This window comes from Salmo trutta, chromosome 4, assembly GCF_901001165.1.
Source record: "Salmo trutta chromosome 4, fSalTru1.1, whole genome shotgun sequence".
Lineage (NCBI taxonomy): Eukaryota > Metazoa > Chordata > Actinopteri > Salmoniformes > Salmonidae > Salmo > Salmo trutta.
This window is the reverse complement of record NC_042960.1, coordinates 71,995,812-72,014,210: the sequence shown is the minus strand read 5'-3', so window position 1 is coordinate 72,014,210 and position 18,399 is coordinate 71,995,812. Positions and strand designations below refer to the sequence as shown.

General features: G+C 44.8%; 2 protein-coding genes across 2 annotated transcripts in view; one reads left to right on the top strand and one right to left on the bottom strand.

Annotated features, from left to right (window-relative positions):
• The first annotated feature begins 4,305 nt into the window (after positions 1-4,305).
• islr2 (immunoglobulin superfamily containing leucine-rich repeat 2) lies at positions 4,306-9,361 on the top strand. Its single transcript, XM_029751973.1, has 4 exons — positions 4,306-4,517; positions 4,579-4,626; positions 5,768-6,016; positions 6,412-9,361. Exons 3-4 carry the CDS (start codon positions 5,780-5,782, stop codon positions 8,332-8,334), a joined length of 2,160 nt encoding a protein of 719 aa, XP_029607833.1. The 5' UTR covers positions 4,306-4,517; positions 4,579-4,626; positions 5,768-5,779; the 3' UTR covers positions 8,335-9,361.
• Positions 9,362-12,669: 3,308 nt separating this feature from the next.
• Positions 12,670-18,399, bottom strand: part of stra6 (signaling receptor and transporter of retinol STRA6) — a 56,411-nt gene continuing 50,681 nt past the window's right edge. The window contains exon 18 of the mRNA XM_029751972.1: positions 12,670-13,302. Within this exon, the coding sequence (XP_029607832.1) occupies positions 13,049-13,302 (254 nt within the window). The 3' untranslated portion in view covers positions 12,670-13,048. The remainder of the gene's footprint in view (positions 13,303-18,399) is intronic.

The window sequence follows — 18,399 nt, the reverse complement described above, 5'->3', positions numbered from 1 at the left end:
TACTGTGGGGAGTGTATGGTATAGTACTACTGTGGGGAGTGTATTGCTTAGTACTACTGTGGGGAGTGTATTTTATAGTATTACTGTGGGGAGTGTATAGTATAGTACTACTGTGGGGAGTGTATGGTATAGTACTACTGTGGGGAGTGTATTGCTTAGTACTACTGTGGGGAGTGTATTTTATAGTATTACTGTGGGGAGTGTATGGTATAGTACTACTGTGGTGAGTGTATTGCTTAGTACTACTGTGGGGTGTGTATGGTATAGTACTACTGTGGGGAGTGTTTTTTATAGTATTACTGTGGGGAGTGTATAGTATAGTACTACTGTGGGGAGTGTGTGGTAAAGTACTACTGTTGGGAGTGTATGGTATAGTACTACTGTGGGGAGTGTATGGTATAGTACCACTGTGGGGACTGTATGGTATTATATTACTGTGGGGAGTGTATTTTATAGTACTACTGTGGGGAGTGTATTTATAGTGTTACTGTGGGGAGTGTATTGTGTACTGTGGGGAGTGTATGGTATAGTACTACTATAGGGAGTGTATTGTATAGTATTACTGTGGGGAGTGTATGGTATAGTACTACTGTGGGGAGTGTATTGTATAGTACTACTGTGGGGAGTGTATTGTATAGTACTACTGTGGGGAGTGTATTGTATTGTACTGCTGTGGGAAGTGTATGGTATAGTACTACTGTGGGGAGTGTATTGTATAGTACTACTGTGGGGAGTGTATGGTATAGTACTACTGTGGGGAGTGTATTGTATAGTATTCCTGTGGGGAGTGTATTTTATAGTACTACTGTGGGGAGTGTATTTTATAGTACTACTGTGGGGAGTGTATAGTATAGTATTCCTGTGGGGAGTGTATTTTATAGTACTACTGTGGGGAGTGTATTTTATAGTACTACTGTGGGGAGTGTATTTTATAGTATTCCTGTGGGGAGTGTATGGTATAGTACTACTGTGGGGAGTGTATTGTATAGTACTACTGTGGGGAGTGTCTGGTATAGTACTACTGTGGGAGTGTATGGCATAGTACTACTGTGGGGAGTGTATGGTATAGTACTACTGTAAGGAGTGTATTTTATAGTACTATTGTAGGGAGTGTCTGGTATAGTATTACTGTGGGGAGTGTATTGTATAGTATTCCTGTGGGGAGTGTATAGTATAGTACTACTGTAGGGAGTGTATTTTATAGTATTACTGTGGGGAGTGTATTTTATAGTACTACTGTGGGGAGTGTATTGTATAGTACTACTGTAGGGAGTGTATTGTATAGTACTACTGTGGGGAGTGTATTTTATAGTACTACTGTAGGGAGTGTATTGTATAGTACTACTGTGGGGAGTGTATTTTATAGTACTACTGTAGGGAGTGTGTTGTATAGTACTACTGTGGGGAGTGTATTTTATAGTACTACTGTAGGGAGTGTACAGTATAGTATTCCTTTGGGGAGTGTATTTTATAGTATTACTGTGGGGAGTGTATTTTATAGTACTACTGTGGGGAGTGTATTGTATAGTACTACTGTGGGGAGTGTATTTTATAGTACTACTGTGGGGAGTGTATTTTATAGTACTACTGTGGGGTGTGTATTGTATAGTACTACTGTGGGGAGTGTATTGTATAGTACTACTGTAGGGAGTGTATTGTATAGTACTACTGTGGGGAGTGTATTTTATAGTACTACTGTAGGGAGTGTATTGTATAGTACTACTGTGGGGAGTGTATTTTATATTATTACTGTAGGGAGTGTTTTTTATAGTACTACTGTGGGGAGTGTATTGTATAGTACTACTGTAGGGAGTGTATTGTATTGTACTACTGTGGGGAGTGTATTGTATAGTACTACTGTAGGGAGTGTATTTTATAGTACTACTGTGGGGAGTGTATTTTATAGTACCACTGTGGGGAATGTATGGTATAGTACTACTGTGGGGAGTGTATGGTATAGTACTACTGTAGGGAGTGTATGGTATAGTACTACTGTAGGGAGTGTATGGTATAGTACTACTGTGGGGAGTGTATTTTATAGTACTACTGTGGGGAGTGTATTTTATAGTATTCCTGTGGGGAGTGTATGGTATAGTACTACTGTGGGGAGTGTATTGTATAGTACTACTGTGGGGAGTGTCTGGTATAGTACTACTGTGGGAGTGTATGGCATAGTACTACTGTGGGGAGTGTATGGTATAGTACTACTGTAAGGAGTGTATTTTATAGTACTATTGTAGGGAGTGTCTGGTATAGTATTACTGTGGGGAGTGTATTGTATAGTATTCCTGTGGGGAGTGTATAGTATAGTACTACTGTAGGGAGTGTATTTTATAGTATTACTGTGGGGAGTGTATTTTATAGTACTACTTTGGGGAGTGTATTGTATAGTACTACTGTAGGGAGTGTATTGTAAAGTACTACTGTGGGGAGTGTATTTTATAGTACTACTGTAGGGAGTGTATTGTATAGTACTACTGTGGGGAGTGTATTTTATAGTACTACTGTAGGGAGTGTGTTGTATAGTACTACTGTGGGGAGTGTATTTTATAGTACTACTGTAGGGAGTGTACAGTATAGTATTCCTTTGGGGAGTGTATTTTATAGTATTACTGTGGGGAGTGTATTTTATAGTACTACTGTGGGGTGTGTATTGTATAGTACTACTGTGGGGAGTGTATTTTATAGTACTACTGTGGGGAGTGTATTTTATAGTACTACTGTGGGGTGTGTATTGTATAGTACTACTGTGGGGAGTGTATTGTATAGTACTACTGTAGGGAGTGTATTGTATAGTACTACTGTGGGGAGTGTATTTTATAGTACTACTGTAGGGAGTGTATTGTATAGTACTACTGTGGGGAGTGTATTTTATATTATTACTGTAGGGAGTGTTTTTTATAGTACTACTGTGGGGAGTGTATTGTATAGTACTACTGTAGGGAGTGTATTGTATTGTACTACTGTGGGGAGTGTATTGTATAGTACTACTGTAGGGAGTGTATTTTATAGTACTACTGTGGGGAGTGTATTTTATAGTACCACTGTGGGGAGTGTATGGTATAGTACTACTGTGGGGAGTGTATGGTATAGTACTACTGTAGGGAGTGTATGGTATAGTACTACTGTAGGGAGTGTATGGTATAGTACTACTGTGGGGAGTGTATGGTATAGTACTACTGTGGGGAGTGTATGGTATAGTACTACTGTAGGGAGTGTATGGTATAGTACTACTGTGGGGAGTGTATGGTATAGTACTACTGTAGGGAGTGTATGGTATAGTACTACTGTAGGGAGTGTATGGTATAGTACTACTGTAGGGAGTGTCTGGTGCAGTACTGTTGATAGACACTAGATGGGATATGGTGATCAGTTAGTTGTCTTGTCATGTCTTTGGAGGGAGTCACGGAAGTGTTGACTTTTTCAATCTTTCTCCAGTTGTTTGCTGATGTTGTCCGGATAAATACAACAACACACAACATTGGAAAAAGATTGCATGGTAGGAAAAATATAAGATATATCTTATATACAGAGACAAATATAGGATGTATACAAACCTTTTCAGGATCCAACACCTCTATTCAGGTTGATGATTTGATTTGATGTAAATAAGAAATAAATCAGAACCAAAAATGAAATGTTATTTGCTACGGAAGTAGAAACTGATTTTCTTTTGTCTTAGTTGAGCAAGGTGCATTATGGGTGCAAGGTTGGGATGGTCAACAGGCCTATAGTTTTTTGTCCCCCCATCCAACTTACTTTTTCAGTCACTTTTTTCAGTCGATATCGATATATACATATTTTCCAATGAATGAATTAACCCCAATGTTATAGTTTTAATAATATAGTATTATTATAGTATTACCCCTGTAGCCCTATATTTTCCATTGCTATTGAGGGACCTCACGTCTTCCTGTTCTGTCATTCTGTTTTTTCTTTTTCTATTTATCTTTCATCCAAATAGGCCAAAGGCAAATACAGCTATTCAGGTATATTTAAATCCCAATCTGAATTCATAGTTCTGACCAAAAACTCGGCATATTCTGCGGTATGGTCATCTCTCTAGACCTCGTTACGGGAAAAAGCAACACTGACGAGAATGGGGTCAGAGATAAGTTTAGGTTGACATAACAATGAATTAAACATTAATATCTAAATTATTGATATTCTTTTTTGGGGGGGGGGGGGTGCGAGGCGAACACGGAGCCCTTATGTCTCTTAATCCAGGACTGATGAAAGGATGGGAGAGGCTGTCTGCGCGTTCACAAACCCTCCCGTCGCTCTGTTACTGACCGCGGGAGCGCGCAGCGGACCCGATCTGTCTTCTCAAGTCACTAGCGAGAGGTGAAAAACAGCCTCCGGAACGCACCATCCTACACACAGAGAGAAAACATGTTTTCTCCACCGCCTACCTTCACCGTTATCACCGTGGAGAAAAGTCCCAGTAAAGGATTTACTATGGAAGACGTTCGTTGTTTCGACTACTAATCTGTGTTAAAAAGAGGATATAATCCAAGGTGCCCTGTTAAAAGAGGATATAATCCAAGGTGCCCTGTTAAAAAGAGGATATAATCCAAGGTGCCCTGTTAGGAAAAACTGCAAGGATTGGGAATTAATATCGGACAGGTAAGGATCAAAAAGTAAACTGGAGATTATTGTTTATCTTACACGTTATGACACAAATATGATTGTAATTATGCTGTAATGTGTGGACTAGATAGATCATTATCAAATGTAAGCCTATAACGTCAATCCCATCCATTTGAGGTATACAATTCCTGTTTGATAAAGTCTCATCAGGGAAAAACAGTTTTCTATATTTTACCACAATTGTTGGATACTTTGTTCAGAACGAACTATAATTAATTGGATTAAACTTCAGAGGTTGAAATGACATCGAAAATGTATTTTAGGCGGCATCAAGCTATCCCCGTCGCCCGTCGCCGTTTCAGCACCAAGGACAGCTAGGCATCTCTGGTGCGCTCGGCAGTTTGCGCCAAAGCTCTCTTGCAACATTAGCTAACCTCGCTCGCTGGCACTGTTATGTGAAGTAAAAAAAAATACAAAATCACCAAAAACCACTTTCTCATAGTCAAGTTTGAAGACGTGAAATTGTAGCTATACGAATTTATCTGAGTTTGATCGGAATTTGATCGCCCTAAACCTTTAATAATAATGTCAAAGTAAGTTAAAAGGTTAAATCTGTTGAATCAATCACAGTAATCAACGTTGTATTGTAAACTCGTTCCATAGATGTTTTTGTTGCTTTTGTTGACTGTATTTGTATTTTATCTGCAGGCTGCAGAATCACAAAGCCTCTCTGAGACATCCTAGCCCTAGTTTACTCACATATTATGCATATTATATATATATATATATAATATATATATATGTGTGTGTCCCATATTCCCAGAGATATGTCTCTACTCTAGTGCTGTACTGCAACAGGATGTATTCATTATGCTAAGGATTAATTCTGTGTCGAACATTATGGCTGCCTTTCTAGATCTGTTATAGATGAGCAGAACAAATCATTGTCTATGATAAAGCTACATTTCCTGAAGATAATCTGTGTGTGTGTACTATAACGAATAAATACATTTCCTGAAGATAATCTGTGTGTGTACTATAACGAATAAATACATTTCCTGAAGATAATCTGTGTGTGTGTACTATAACGAATAAATACATTTCCTGAAGATAATCTGTGTGTGTGTACTATAACGAATGAATACATTTCATTTAACATCCTTTGTCTTCTTCTTAGTTGTTGAAAAAAATGGCGTCGTGGCGGCTGGTCAGTCTCCTGTCGGTGTGGACCGTTGTGTTGGGTCTGGCTCAGTGTTGCCCAGAGCCCTGTAGCTGTCTGGATAAATACGCCCACCAGTTCGCTGACTGTGCCTACAAAGACCTGCTGCTGGTGCCCGTAGGCCTCCCATCTAACGTCACCACCCTCTCTCTCTCCGCCAACAAGATCAAACTCCTGAAGTCCAAGAGCTTTATTAACGTCACCCAGGTGTGTTCGTGTTCGTGTTTGTGTGTGTGTGTGTGTGTGTGTGTGTGTGTGTGTGTGTGTGTGTGTGTGTGTGTGTGTGTGTGTGTGTGTGTGTGTGTGTGTGTGTGTGTGTGTGTGTGTGTGTGTGTGTGTGTGTGTGTGTGTGTGTGTGTGTGTGTGTGTGTGTGTGTGTGTGTGTGTGTGTGTGTGTGTGTGTATGTATGTATGTATGTATGTATGTATGTATGTGGTCCTGTGTAGCTCAGTTGGTAGAGCATGGTTTATCCAATACCAAGGACCGTGGGTTTGATTCTCGCTGGGGCCACCCATTTTTAAAAAGTGTCTGTTAAATATCATATATTATATTACTGGTGTAGTGAAAGACAGATTTGAATGAATAAAGTCTTGTTCTTCAGGTGACCTCCCTATGGCTGGCCCACAACGAGATTGTGACCATGGAGAGGGACACTCTGGCCCCGTTGATTCAGATACGCAACCTGGACCTCAGCTACAATAAGATCATCAACTTCCCCTGGGAGGACCTGACCAACCTCACCGTCCTTCAGCTGCTCAAGATGAACAACAACGAGATGATCAACCTCCCTAAAGATGCCTTCTCCACTCTCAAAGACCTGAGGTCCCTGAGGATCAACAACAACAGGTTTACTACCATTGTCCAGGGGACCTTCAGCTCTCTGAGCTCCATGTCTCACCTTCAGATCTACAACAACCCCTTCACTTGCTCCTGCAGTCTGGAGTGGCTGAGAGACTGGATCACGGAGTCTAAAATCTCTGTCCCAGAGCAGGACTCTATCGTCTGCGAAGCCCCTGAACATCTGAAAGGGGCCTTGGTGACCAAGATACCCAAGCTGGACTGCAAGGCCCCGACGGTGTCCATCACCTATCAGCCCAACCTGGACAACACTGAGCTATACGAAGGGTTTATGGTGATTCTCAACTGTGATACCAAGGGAAACCCCAAACCAGAGGTCAGCTGGGAGGTGGTGAACGCAGGGAACCAGAAGTTCACATTCAGTTTGCCCTCTGAGGTCAGCGAGAAGAGCGACTCGCCGATCAACGATAAAACGACCAACGGTCGGTTCCTGGTCTTCCAAAACGGCACTCTGATCATCCCCCGTATGAGCAAGAAGGAGGATGGAAACTACAGCTGCTCAGCTGTCAACGACCTCGGTAAAGCAGACAGCACAGCAAAGGTAGTAGTGGCGGGCACCAAGAAACTAGCCATTAACTCCATGCTGGACACGACAGTAGATAAGATCCTCCGTCCATCTGGTGGAAACAAGCCGGGGCCTAAGATGACCAACAATATCATCAACTGGCCCAAGTCCGACTCTGAGAAGACCAAGAACGTTCCGACTGGGTCGTCTGTTAAATACGGTGATGGCTCAGTGAAGGCTGGCGAGGGCTCAGAGGAGCTGCCGTTTACCAGTAAGTGTGGCATCAGCGATGGCACTCAGTACATCTCCAACCACGCATTTAACCTCAGTCTGGATCAGCTGAAGCAGTACACCTTTGATTTCGGCGTCATCGCGTTGGAAGTATCCGAGACCGAAGCCAAAGTGCAGCTGAATCCTCTCCAGCTCCCCAGCAGTAAGAACAACCTTCACCTCAGCCACAATGAGAACCTAGAGACCGTTAACAAAGAACCGTTCAGCCTTTACCAAGCCTCAACCAAAACCCCTCTGGACATGCTCTATCTGTGTTTTAACACTGGTAACGGACACTCTGTGGTGCAGTGGTCCCGGATAGAGGAAGGGATCAACACATATAAGTTCCAGGGCCTACAACCAGGCACTAACTACACTCTGTGTCTGACCTACGGAGGGCAGGACTGTCAGGTCCAGGTAGTCTTCACAACCAGGAAGAAGATTCCTTCTCTGTTAATCATAGTGGTTGTTAGTACCTTTCTGTTGGCGTTGGCTACAATCCCTCTGCTGGGAGCCACCTGCTGTCATCTCTTATACAAGTACCAAGGAAAGACTTATAAGCTGATCATGAAGGCGGCGCTGAAGAACCCAGATCAAATGGAGAAACAGATGGTCGGAGGTGATTTCGACCCCCGGGCGTCTTTTGTCGAGTTGGAAAAGAATTTCGACCCGAGTGAAATGGAAGACGGAGAGGATGGAGAGGACGGAGAGGACGGAGAGGACGGCGAGGACGGGGAAGAGGTGGAGGGCAGCATGGTTACCGAGTCTATCCCAGGTTCTACTTCTAAATTTGAGGTGGGATCTGAGTACAGCGATAGATTACCTTTGGGGGCGGAGGCGGTGAATATCTCTGAAGACGGAAACGGTAATTACAAAGAGCCAAGTCGTTGAACGGAGCTGTGTGATGCTACTGGGGAGGGGAGGGGGAGGGAAGGGAGTAAAGTAGTTACTATCAACTACATTTTTAAACCAAGTAACTCACCTATCAATATTTCACGTAAATATGATAGCCCTGATGAAGGTGGATAGCTCATTTTACCTCAGAAAGTAAGCGATCAGTTTTAACCCAAATAAGAGACTGGGAAAAAGAAAAAGTTGTGCAGTAAAACTAATGGTATTGTATATATATATAAAACTTACAACATTCCTCTTACAGTAACAATACTGCAAGCACAGTTTTTCTACAGTTAAAAACAGACCTCTGCTAACTGCTAAAAAAAAAGCAAAAGTCATTGAGATGTCCCCTTCATGCAGGGCGTAGAAAGTTGTACGCTTTCACGTCAGCGTCAGTTTCGGCAGGTTGCGGTGTTGTACAACCCAGACGCGCGTCAAACGCTTCCGCCTCGTTGCGTAACACCAGACCAGTTATTTGAATTGTTCTGTGAGATTATCAAAAAGGGAAGAAGAAAAAAAATCACTTTATGTTGTCAAGGCATGTGCTGTGTCTGGGCTAAAACCCAGTTCACTATCAACTGATGTTGTTTAATGTAATGTGGGGCTCTTCGAGATATGTGTGACTTTAAAAAACAACGGGTGCTTGTTATCCTACTGTCTTTATATTCAACGATTCTAAACGTGTCCATCCATGGCATGTCACACACACACGACGTATTTTCTTCATGTGTGGTTTTAAATTAGCGTAGACTATAGGACTTTAGATATTTTTAAATGTCGATATGTGATGTAAAAACCCAGTAAAATTGAACGGTTCTCTTTTTTTTTATATTAAAATATAGCTAAAAGATCCGTCTACAGTATCATTAACTGAGGCGTCAAGGAAGCGTCTCGTTGCTGTGAATGTCGTCATTTTATGCATAGTTACTGTTCGGACGATGTTGTACAAATATCCCCCGATATTTAAAGATTTTTTTATATGATTTTATGTACGTGAAATTAATAAAATATCCCAAAACAATTTTTTAAATTCTCCTATTTCCTGTCATTGAGTCAGAAAACTGTTTTGAACTTCCTTTTAACTCGACGGGGTAAGGTTTGGTACTTGTGTGACTATACACTGCTGTGAATGAAACAATAAATGATGTTTATATAGGGACTGGGCGTTGGCCGTGATTTGTAGTGACCGCCTGTTAGCGGTCTATCCACCTGAAGCTTGTTTTGTATCATAGGGAGGTACGGAAACTACGGGTGATATATGTCTTACTGATATTACAGAGCTATAGCGAGAACAAATGCATTTGTTGGATACGCGTAAGCAAACGGTTTAAAATTGTGCGATGCTGGACTGCTTTATTTTCTCTTCAAATTGTAAAGGAAAAAAAAAAAAGTGATTGACACAAAAAGCCTTTTGAATTTATTTATGGACAGAATTATATACCTACCTTTTTTGTGCATCAACATTATATAAGCGCTGCTTTTGACCAAACTCACTTGTCGTTGCCGCATCACGGGAAATGGACCTGTCCTGCAGGCTGCAGGAGGACAACGGCCGAGCGCTACACCTCCCTTTCTTCTCATGGTAGGCTATGGAGCACAATCACACCAAGCATTCTTAGTACTGTTCTGCATGAATTCATATCAGTTATGTTTTCTTTCCCGATTACATACAATTACATTCATTCCGCATGATTGATTCGTTAAATAGCCTACATAGAAATGTTATAAAGGTAGTCTATGAACAGGCGCGTAATTGTTCAAACATCAACCATATGGGGGGTAAAAAAAACATCTTTGAAAACATCACTATATATTGCTGATAATTTAGCTAAAATATATTTAATATCGAACGTTTCCTGAAAAGCAACATGACAAAGATATGTATTTCCTAACGAAACGAAATCATTTTTTTTGTTTTACTTGACACACATAAATCGACACGGAAATCTTTCGTCATCTTTCGTTTTAATTTCATGTTAATCATACATAAATTAATTTATTTCATTCAAAAGCTACTTGAGTTAGTGTCACTTTTGAAATGCAATATGCTGCAACACACAGAGAGAATATAAACAGATGATCCTGAACAGATAAATATTGAAGTAACATTTTCACAACTATAAATTGAGAAAAATAACAATCCAAAAAAAACTATATCAGCAGAATTATAGTAGAGATATTTTATAAGAGGTACAAGATGTCCTTTCAGCAAAGAGTTGAAGCAAACAGTTTCATCTCTCTACGTTTTAAATCGCCATTTCATACATTTTCAACATAAGGTATTATTTATTAGCCTGGAATCAGAATAGAAATGTACCGTTTTGGAACAATTCAGTTTGGCTTCCAGCATACAATAGATATTTACACCAGTCAGTGTAACATTGAAAATGAACAGTTACTTTATAATCTTCCATTACAGAGCAGTCTGTATATTAATAAATAGTTACATTCTAACCACTTATACATGGTCAAACTAGCCTGGATTCCAAGATGATAAGTTCTGTTTCCAGTGGTGAAATGGAGAGTATCAGTTAGGCTTCCAGGCTATGGTCAGACAGGAGTTCAGTGTCACACTACCTTTCCTGTACGGGCGTCAGAGCCGTGCAAACAAAGAGACAGACAACACACACACATCCATCCAGGTTGATTCCACTATGTAGCACTACCTTGGACCAGGGCTGATAAATAGTGCACTATATAGAAACTAAGGTGCCATTTAGGACACAAGCCCTTAGACAGGTAGAAGACAGACTTCCTGAGGCACTGAGCTAGAAGGTCTACGACATTTAGATCTAATCCTTCCATTTTTCTAAACAAAATCAAAAAAAAATAAATCATTGATTGATTGATTCAATGGGAGTCAATGGGAAACTTGCATGAAAAACAGAGGCAAGCGCACAAAAGTCAAGTCAGAATACCTACGGCCATAAGTAAACTTAACTTGAACGAATGCAGTCAGATCAATGCATAGACATTTAATACTGCAGTCATAATCTGCCCAAGAGCCATCCATACACCAACAAAGGCCATTCCAATTCAGTCAATTCTGCTAGTAAAAATGAAATTCCAATTTTCCCTCATTGAAAATCAATAAGGAAATGTGTAATGTGTGTAATGTGTGTAATGTGTGTAATGTGTGTAATGTGTGTAATGTGTGTAATGTGTGTAATGTGTAAGGTGCAGTATTGAGCTCTGCCATTTCCTTGTTACTAAAAGTGACAAAACAAGCAGAGTAGAGAAGCGTTATACCATGTGACCTACTTGTTGTTTACGGTATGTACTGATGCGCAACTGATGCACACACTACATGTTAATGTTTTTAAATTTATATCAATTGTGAAATATTTTGTCTGTAATGTCTTTTTTTGTTATGTCAGACCCCATTAAGACTAGCTGTCTCCATGGTATCAGACCCTAGTTAGACTAGCTGTCTCCATGGTGTTAGACTAGCTGTCTCCATGGTATCAGACCCCAGTTAGACTAGCTGTCTCCATGGTATCAGACCCTAGTTAGACTAGCTGTCTCCATGGTATCAGACCCCATTAAGACTAGCTGTCTCCATGGTATCAGACCCTAGTTAGACTAACTGTCTCCATGGTATCAGACCCCAGTTAGACTAGCTGTCTCCATGGCATCAGACCCCAGTTAGACTAGCTGACTCCATGGTATCAGACCCCAGTTAGACTAGCTGTCTCCATGGTATCAGACCCCAGTTAGACTAGCTGTCTCCATGGTGTTAGACTAGCTGTCTCCATGGTATCAGACCCCAGTAGACTAGCTGTCTCCATGGTATCAGACCCCAGTTAGACTAGCTGTCTCCATGGCATCAGACCCCAGTTAGACTAGCGGTCTCCATGGTATCAGACCCCAGTTAGACTAGCTGTCTCCATTGTATCAGACCCCAGTTAGACTTGCTGTCTCCATGGTATCAGACCCCAGTTAGACTAGCTGTCTCCATTGTATCAGACCCCAGTTAGACTTGCTGTCTCCATGGCATCAGACCCCAGTTAGACTAGCCGTCTCCATGGCATCAGACCCCAGTTAGACTAGCTGTCTCCATGGTATCAGACCCCAGTTAGACTAGCTGTCTCCATGGTATCAGACCCCAGTTAGACTTGCTGTCTCCATGGTATCAGACCCCAGTTAGACTAGCTGTCTCCATGGCATCAGACCCCAGTTAGACTTGCTGTCTCCATGGTATCAGACCCCAGTTAGACTAGCTGTCTCCATGGCATCAGACCCCAGTTAGACTAGCCGTCTCCATGGTATCAGACCCCAGTTAGACTAGCTGTCTCCATGGTATCAGACCCCAGTTAGACTAGCTGTCTCCATGGTATCAGACCCCAGTTAGACTAGCTGTCTCCATGGTATCAGACCCCAGTTAGACTAGCTGTCTCCATCTGTGTTGGCTAATGGGGATCATAATAAATCTAAACTGTCTAAACCCTCGTGAAATATCTTTAAAGAAGCAAAAATCTTGTTTGAGGCTGGTGTACAAAACCGAAACTTAAGAACGGGAAGCGTAGAAATAGCACTCAGAGCCTCCACTTCTTAGACTGGCTTTCAATGTGAATGACAGATCTTTGACTCACAATTCTATGGGAATTTGGTCAGGTCACCCCCCCCCCAAAAAAGTTACATAATGCAGCTTTAAATTTCAGTTTGCTTCCTGAATTGGAATTGACCCCAAGCCTGAGAGACACGTTCAGTCTCAGTTAGTCACTGCCTCCGTTTCCTTCCCTGCCTCCGTTTCCTTCCCTGCCTCCTTCTTGATCCCCTCCTTCTCAGCCCAGTTGAGTGTTCCGTTGAAGAAGCTCTCGCTCCTCTGAGGCTGGAAGTGCTTCCTGGAGCCCACCAGCGATGGGTTGTTGACCAGGGTGTAGAGGAGCTGCCAGTGGCCCCGTGCCCGCTTAGAGATGGATACCTTATGCTGCAGCTTCTTCTCCTGATTGACTAGCTGGATGCCTGGGGGAGAGACACACAGAGAGTATCATTTTACATTTACATTTTAGTCATTTAGCAGACGCTCTTATCCAGAGCGACTTACAGTAGTGAATGTAGACATATCATACATTTTTTTTTGTTTTTCCTTTGCTGGTCCCCTGTGGGAATCGAACCCACAACCCTGGTGTTGCAAACACCGTGCTCTACCAACTGAGCTAAAGGGAAGGCTAGTATCTATATGGTTCACAGAATGTTCAGACAGACACAGAGAGATGTTCAGACAGACACAGAGAGATGTTCAGACAGACACAGAGAGATGTTCAGACAGACACAGAGAGATGTTCAGACAGACACAGAGAGATGTTCAGACAGACACAGATCTTATAACTTCATTTAGGAGAACCTGTCTTTTGGATAAGGGTTACAGCATTTGGAAGCTGGCCAGTAAGGAGCTACACAATTACAAAACCGGGGGGAAAAAAAGCAATAACACAAAGCAATCCTATTGCAATCCTGTGAGCTATAGCAGCAGCAAGGTAGGACCATATTGAGCTGAACATTAACACACTAGCTTGCGTCTCAAATGGAACCCTATTCCCTATGGAGTGCGGTAAGGGGCTCCGGTCTAAAGTAGTGCACTATATAGGCAATAGGGTGTTATTTGGAACTCAGCCACTGAATCCTCCCTCTGGGCCCCATACATATGAACCAGTCTATTACAGCAGACCATCTGTGTAATCAACAGCTCTAGTGATAATCTCTGCAATACAACAGATGATCATTGACGATGATGAGGAGGATGACAACGACGCATTACAGTCAACATACAGACAAGTAACGGCAGTTCACTTATTGGCTTCTTGAACTCTACATTACCCAGACGTCCTACTGGATAAAACTGCATTACCCAGACATCCTACTGAATTAAAAACTACATGTAGTACATATTAATACCTCCATGGAGGAATCCTATAGTACATATTAATACCTCCATGGAGGAATCCTATAGTACATATTAATACCTCCATGGAGGAATCCTGTAGTACATATTAATACCTCCATGGAGGAATCCTGTAGTACATATTAATACCATGGAAGAATCCTGTAGTACATATTAATACCTCCATGGAGGAATCCTATAGTACATATTAATACCTCCATGGAGGAATCCTGTACTGCATATTGTTAATTTCTTCGCTACCACACCCTCAGTCACTCAGCGTGTCAAAATGAACAACCAGTCTAACTGAACATCTACAATTAACGGGCCGTCCCAACGCCAGTTGAACCAATTAACGGGCCGTCCCAACGCCAGTTGAACCAATTAACGGGCCGTCCCAACGCCAGTTGAACCAATTAACGGGCCGTCCCAACGCCAGTTGAACCAATTAACGGGCCGTCCCAACGCCAGTTGAACCAATTAACGGGCCGTCCCAACGCCAGTTGAACCAATTAACGGGGCAGTCCCAACGCCAGTTGAACCAATTAACGGGGCAGTCCCAACGCCAGTTGAACCAATTAACGGGGCAGTCCCAACGCCAGTTGAACCAATTAACGGGGCAGTCCCAACGCCAGTTGAACCAATTAACGGGGCAGTCCCAACGCCAGTTGAACCAATTAACGGGGCCGTCCCAACGCCAGTTGAACCAATTAACGGGGCCGTCCCAACGCCAGTTGAACCAATTAACGGGGCCGTCCCAACGCCAGTTGAACCAATTAACAGGCCGTCCCAACGCCAGTTGAACCAATTAACGGGCCGTCCCAAAACCAGTTTAACCAATTAATGGGCCTTCCCAACACCAGTTTAACTGAGTATACAGCTGTAAGACGTGTGTGTTCCTTAGCGACAGCCTCCGAGATGAATAGAACATAAACGTGGGCACACGGCTGAACAGAGCAGAGCGTGGGCACACGGCTGAACAGAGCAGAGCGTGGGCACACGGCTGAACAGAGCAGAGCGTGGGCACACGGCTGAACAGAGCAGAGCGTGGGCACACGGCTGAACAGAGCAGAGCGTGGGCACACGGCTGAACAGAGCAGAGCGTGGGCACACGGCTGAACAGAGCAGAGCGTGGGCACACGGCTGAACAGAGCAGAGCGTGGGCACACGGCTGAACAGAGCAGAGCGTGGGCACACGGCTGAACAGAGCAGAGCGTGGGCACACGGCTGAACAGAGCAGAGCGTGGGCACACGGCTGAACAGAGCAGAGCGTGGGCACACGGCTGAACAGAGCAGAGCGTGGGCACACGGCTGAACAGAGCAGAGCGTGGGCACACGGCTGAACAGAGCAGAGCGTGGGCACACGGCTGAACAGAGCAGAGCGTGGGCACACGGCTGAACAGAGCAGAGCGTGGGCACACGGCTGAACAGAGCAGAGCGTGGGCACACGGCTGAACAGAGCAGAGCGTGGGCACACGGCTGAACAGAGCAGAGCGTGGGCACACGGCTGAACAGAGCAGAGCGTGGGCACACGGCTGAACAGAGCAGAGCGTGGGCACACGGCTGAACAGAGCAGAGCGTGGGCACACGGCTGAACAGAGCAGAGCGTGGGCACACGGCTGAACAGAGCAGAGCGTGGGCACACGGCTGAACAGAGCAGAGCGTGGGCACACGGCTGAACAGAGCAGAGCGTGGGCACACGGCTGAACAGAGCAGAGCGTGGGCACACGGCTGAACAGAGCAGAGCGTGGGCACACGGCTGAACAGAGCAGAGCGTGGGCACACGGCTGAACAGAGCAGAGCGTGGGCACACGGCTGAACAGAGCAGAGCGTGGGCACACGGCTGAACAGAGCAGAGCGTGGGCACACGGCTGAACAGAGCAGAGCGTGGGCACACGGCTGAACAGAGCAGAGCGTGGGCACACGGCTGAACAGAGCAGAGCGTGGGCACACGGCTGAACAGAGCAGAGCGTGGGCACACGGCTGAACAGAGCAGAGCGTGGGCACACGGCTGAACAGAGCAGAGCGTGGGCACACGGCTGAACAGAGCAGAGCGTGGGCACACGGCTGAACAGAGCAGAGCGTGGGCACACGGCTGAACAGAGCAGAGCGTGGGCACACGGCTGAACAGAGCAGAGCGTGGGCACACGGCTGAACAGAGCAGAGCGTGGGCACACGGCTGAACAGAGCAGAGCGTGGGCACACGGCTGAACAGAGCAGAGCGTGGGCACACGGCTGAACAGAGCAGAGCGTGGGCACACGGCTGAACAGAGCAGAGCGTGGGCACACGGCTGAACAGAGCAGAGCGTGGGAAGGCACACGGCTGAACAGAGCAGAGCGTGGGCACACGGCTGAACAGAGCAGAGCGTGGGCACACGGCTGAACAGAGCAGAGCGTGGGCACACGGCTGAACAGAGCAGAGCGTGGGCACACGGCTGAACAGAGCAGAGCGTGGGCACACGACACGGCTGAACAGAGCAGAGCGTGGGCACACGGCTGAACAGAGCAGAGCGTGGGCACACGGCTGAACAGAGCAGAGCGTGGGCACACGGCTGAACAGAGCAGAGCGTGGGCACACGGCTGAACAGAGCAGAGCGTGGGCACACTTCACCGTAAGGACAGATGATTCGTTGATTACAGATCTGATCGAGGAGAGGCATCAGGACCAGGGTGTAAATTAAACAACATTATCCTCATGCCAGCTTCCTGCTTCCTACAATCTTCTACTGTACGTGACAGACAGTGGTATGAGACAATTACATGTTAGGTTGGACAGCAGGTCATTCAAGACATAATTCTCCACTAGTCGCCTTTTTTTTTTTTAAGAGACAGCAGTCAGGCGTTAAGAGGGGCACGTTGGAGCGTTGAGAGGGACGCGTCGGACAGGATTAGTACACCACCACTAGAGGTAGGATACAGGACTAGTACACCACCACCACCACTAGAGGTAGGATACAGGACTAGTACACCACCACCACCACTAGAGGTAGTATACAGGACTAGTACACCACCACCACCACCACCACTAGAGGTAGGATACAGGACTAGTACACCACCACCACCACCACCACTAGAGGTAGGACACAGGACTAGTACACCACCACCACTAGAAGTAGGATACAGGACTAGTACACCACCACCACCACCACCACTAGAGGTAGGATACAGGACTAGTACACCACCACCACCACCACTAGAGGTAGTATACAGGACTAGTACACCACCACCACCACTAGAGGTAGTATACAGGACTAGTACACCACCACCACCACCACTAGAGGTAGTATACAGGACTAGTACACCACCACCACCACCACTAGAGGTAGGATACAGGACTAGTACACCACCACCACCACCACCACCACCACCACTAGAGGTAGGATACAGGACTAGTACACCACCACCAACCACCACCACTAGAGGTAGGATACAGGACTAGTACACCACCACCACCACCACCACTAGAGGTAGGATACAGGACTAGTACACCACCACCACCACCACTAGAGGTAGGATACAGGACTAGTACATCACCACTAGAGGTAGGATACAGGACTAGTACACCACCACCACCACTAGAGGTAGGATACAGGACTAGTACACCACCACCACTAGAGGTAGGATACAGGACTAGTACACCACCACCACTAGAGGTAGGATACAGGACTAGTACACCACCACCACCACCACCACCACCACTAGAGGTAGGATACAGGACTAGTACACCACCACCACCACTAGAAGTAGGATACAGGACTAGTACACCACCACCACCACCACCACTAGAGGTAGGATACAGGACTAGTACACCACCACCACTAGAGGTAGGATACAGGACTAGTACACCACCACCCACTAGAGGTAGGATACAGGACTAGTACACCACACCCCACCACTAGAGGTAGGATACAGGACTAGTACACCACCACCACCACTAGAGGTAGGATACAGGACTAGTACACCACCACCACCACTAGAGGTAGGATACAGGACTAGTACACCACCACCACCACTAGAGGTAGGATACAGGACTAGTACACCACCACCACCACTAGAGGTAGGATACAGGACTAGTACACCACCACCACCACTAGAGGTAGGATACAGGACTAGTACACCACCACCACCACTAGAGGTAGGATACAGGACTAGTACACCACCACCACCACTAGAGGTAG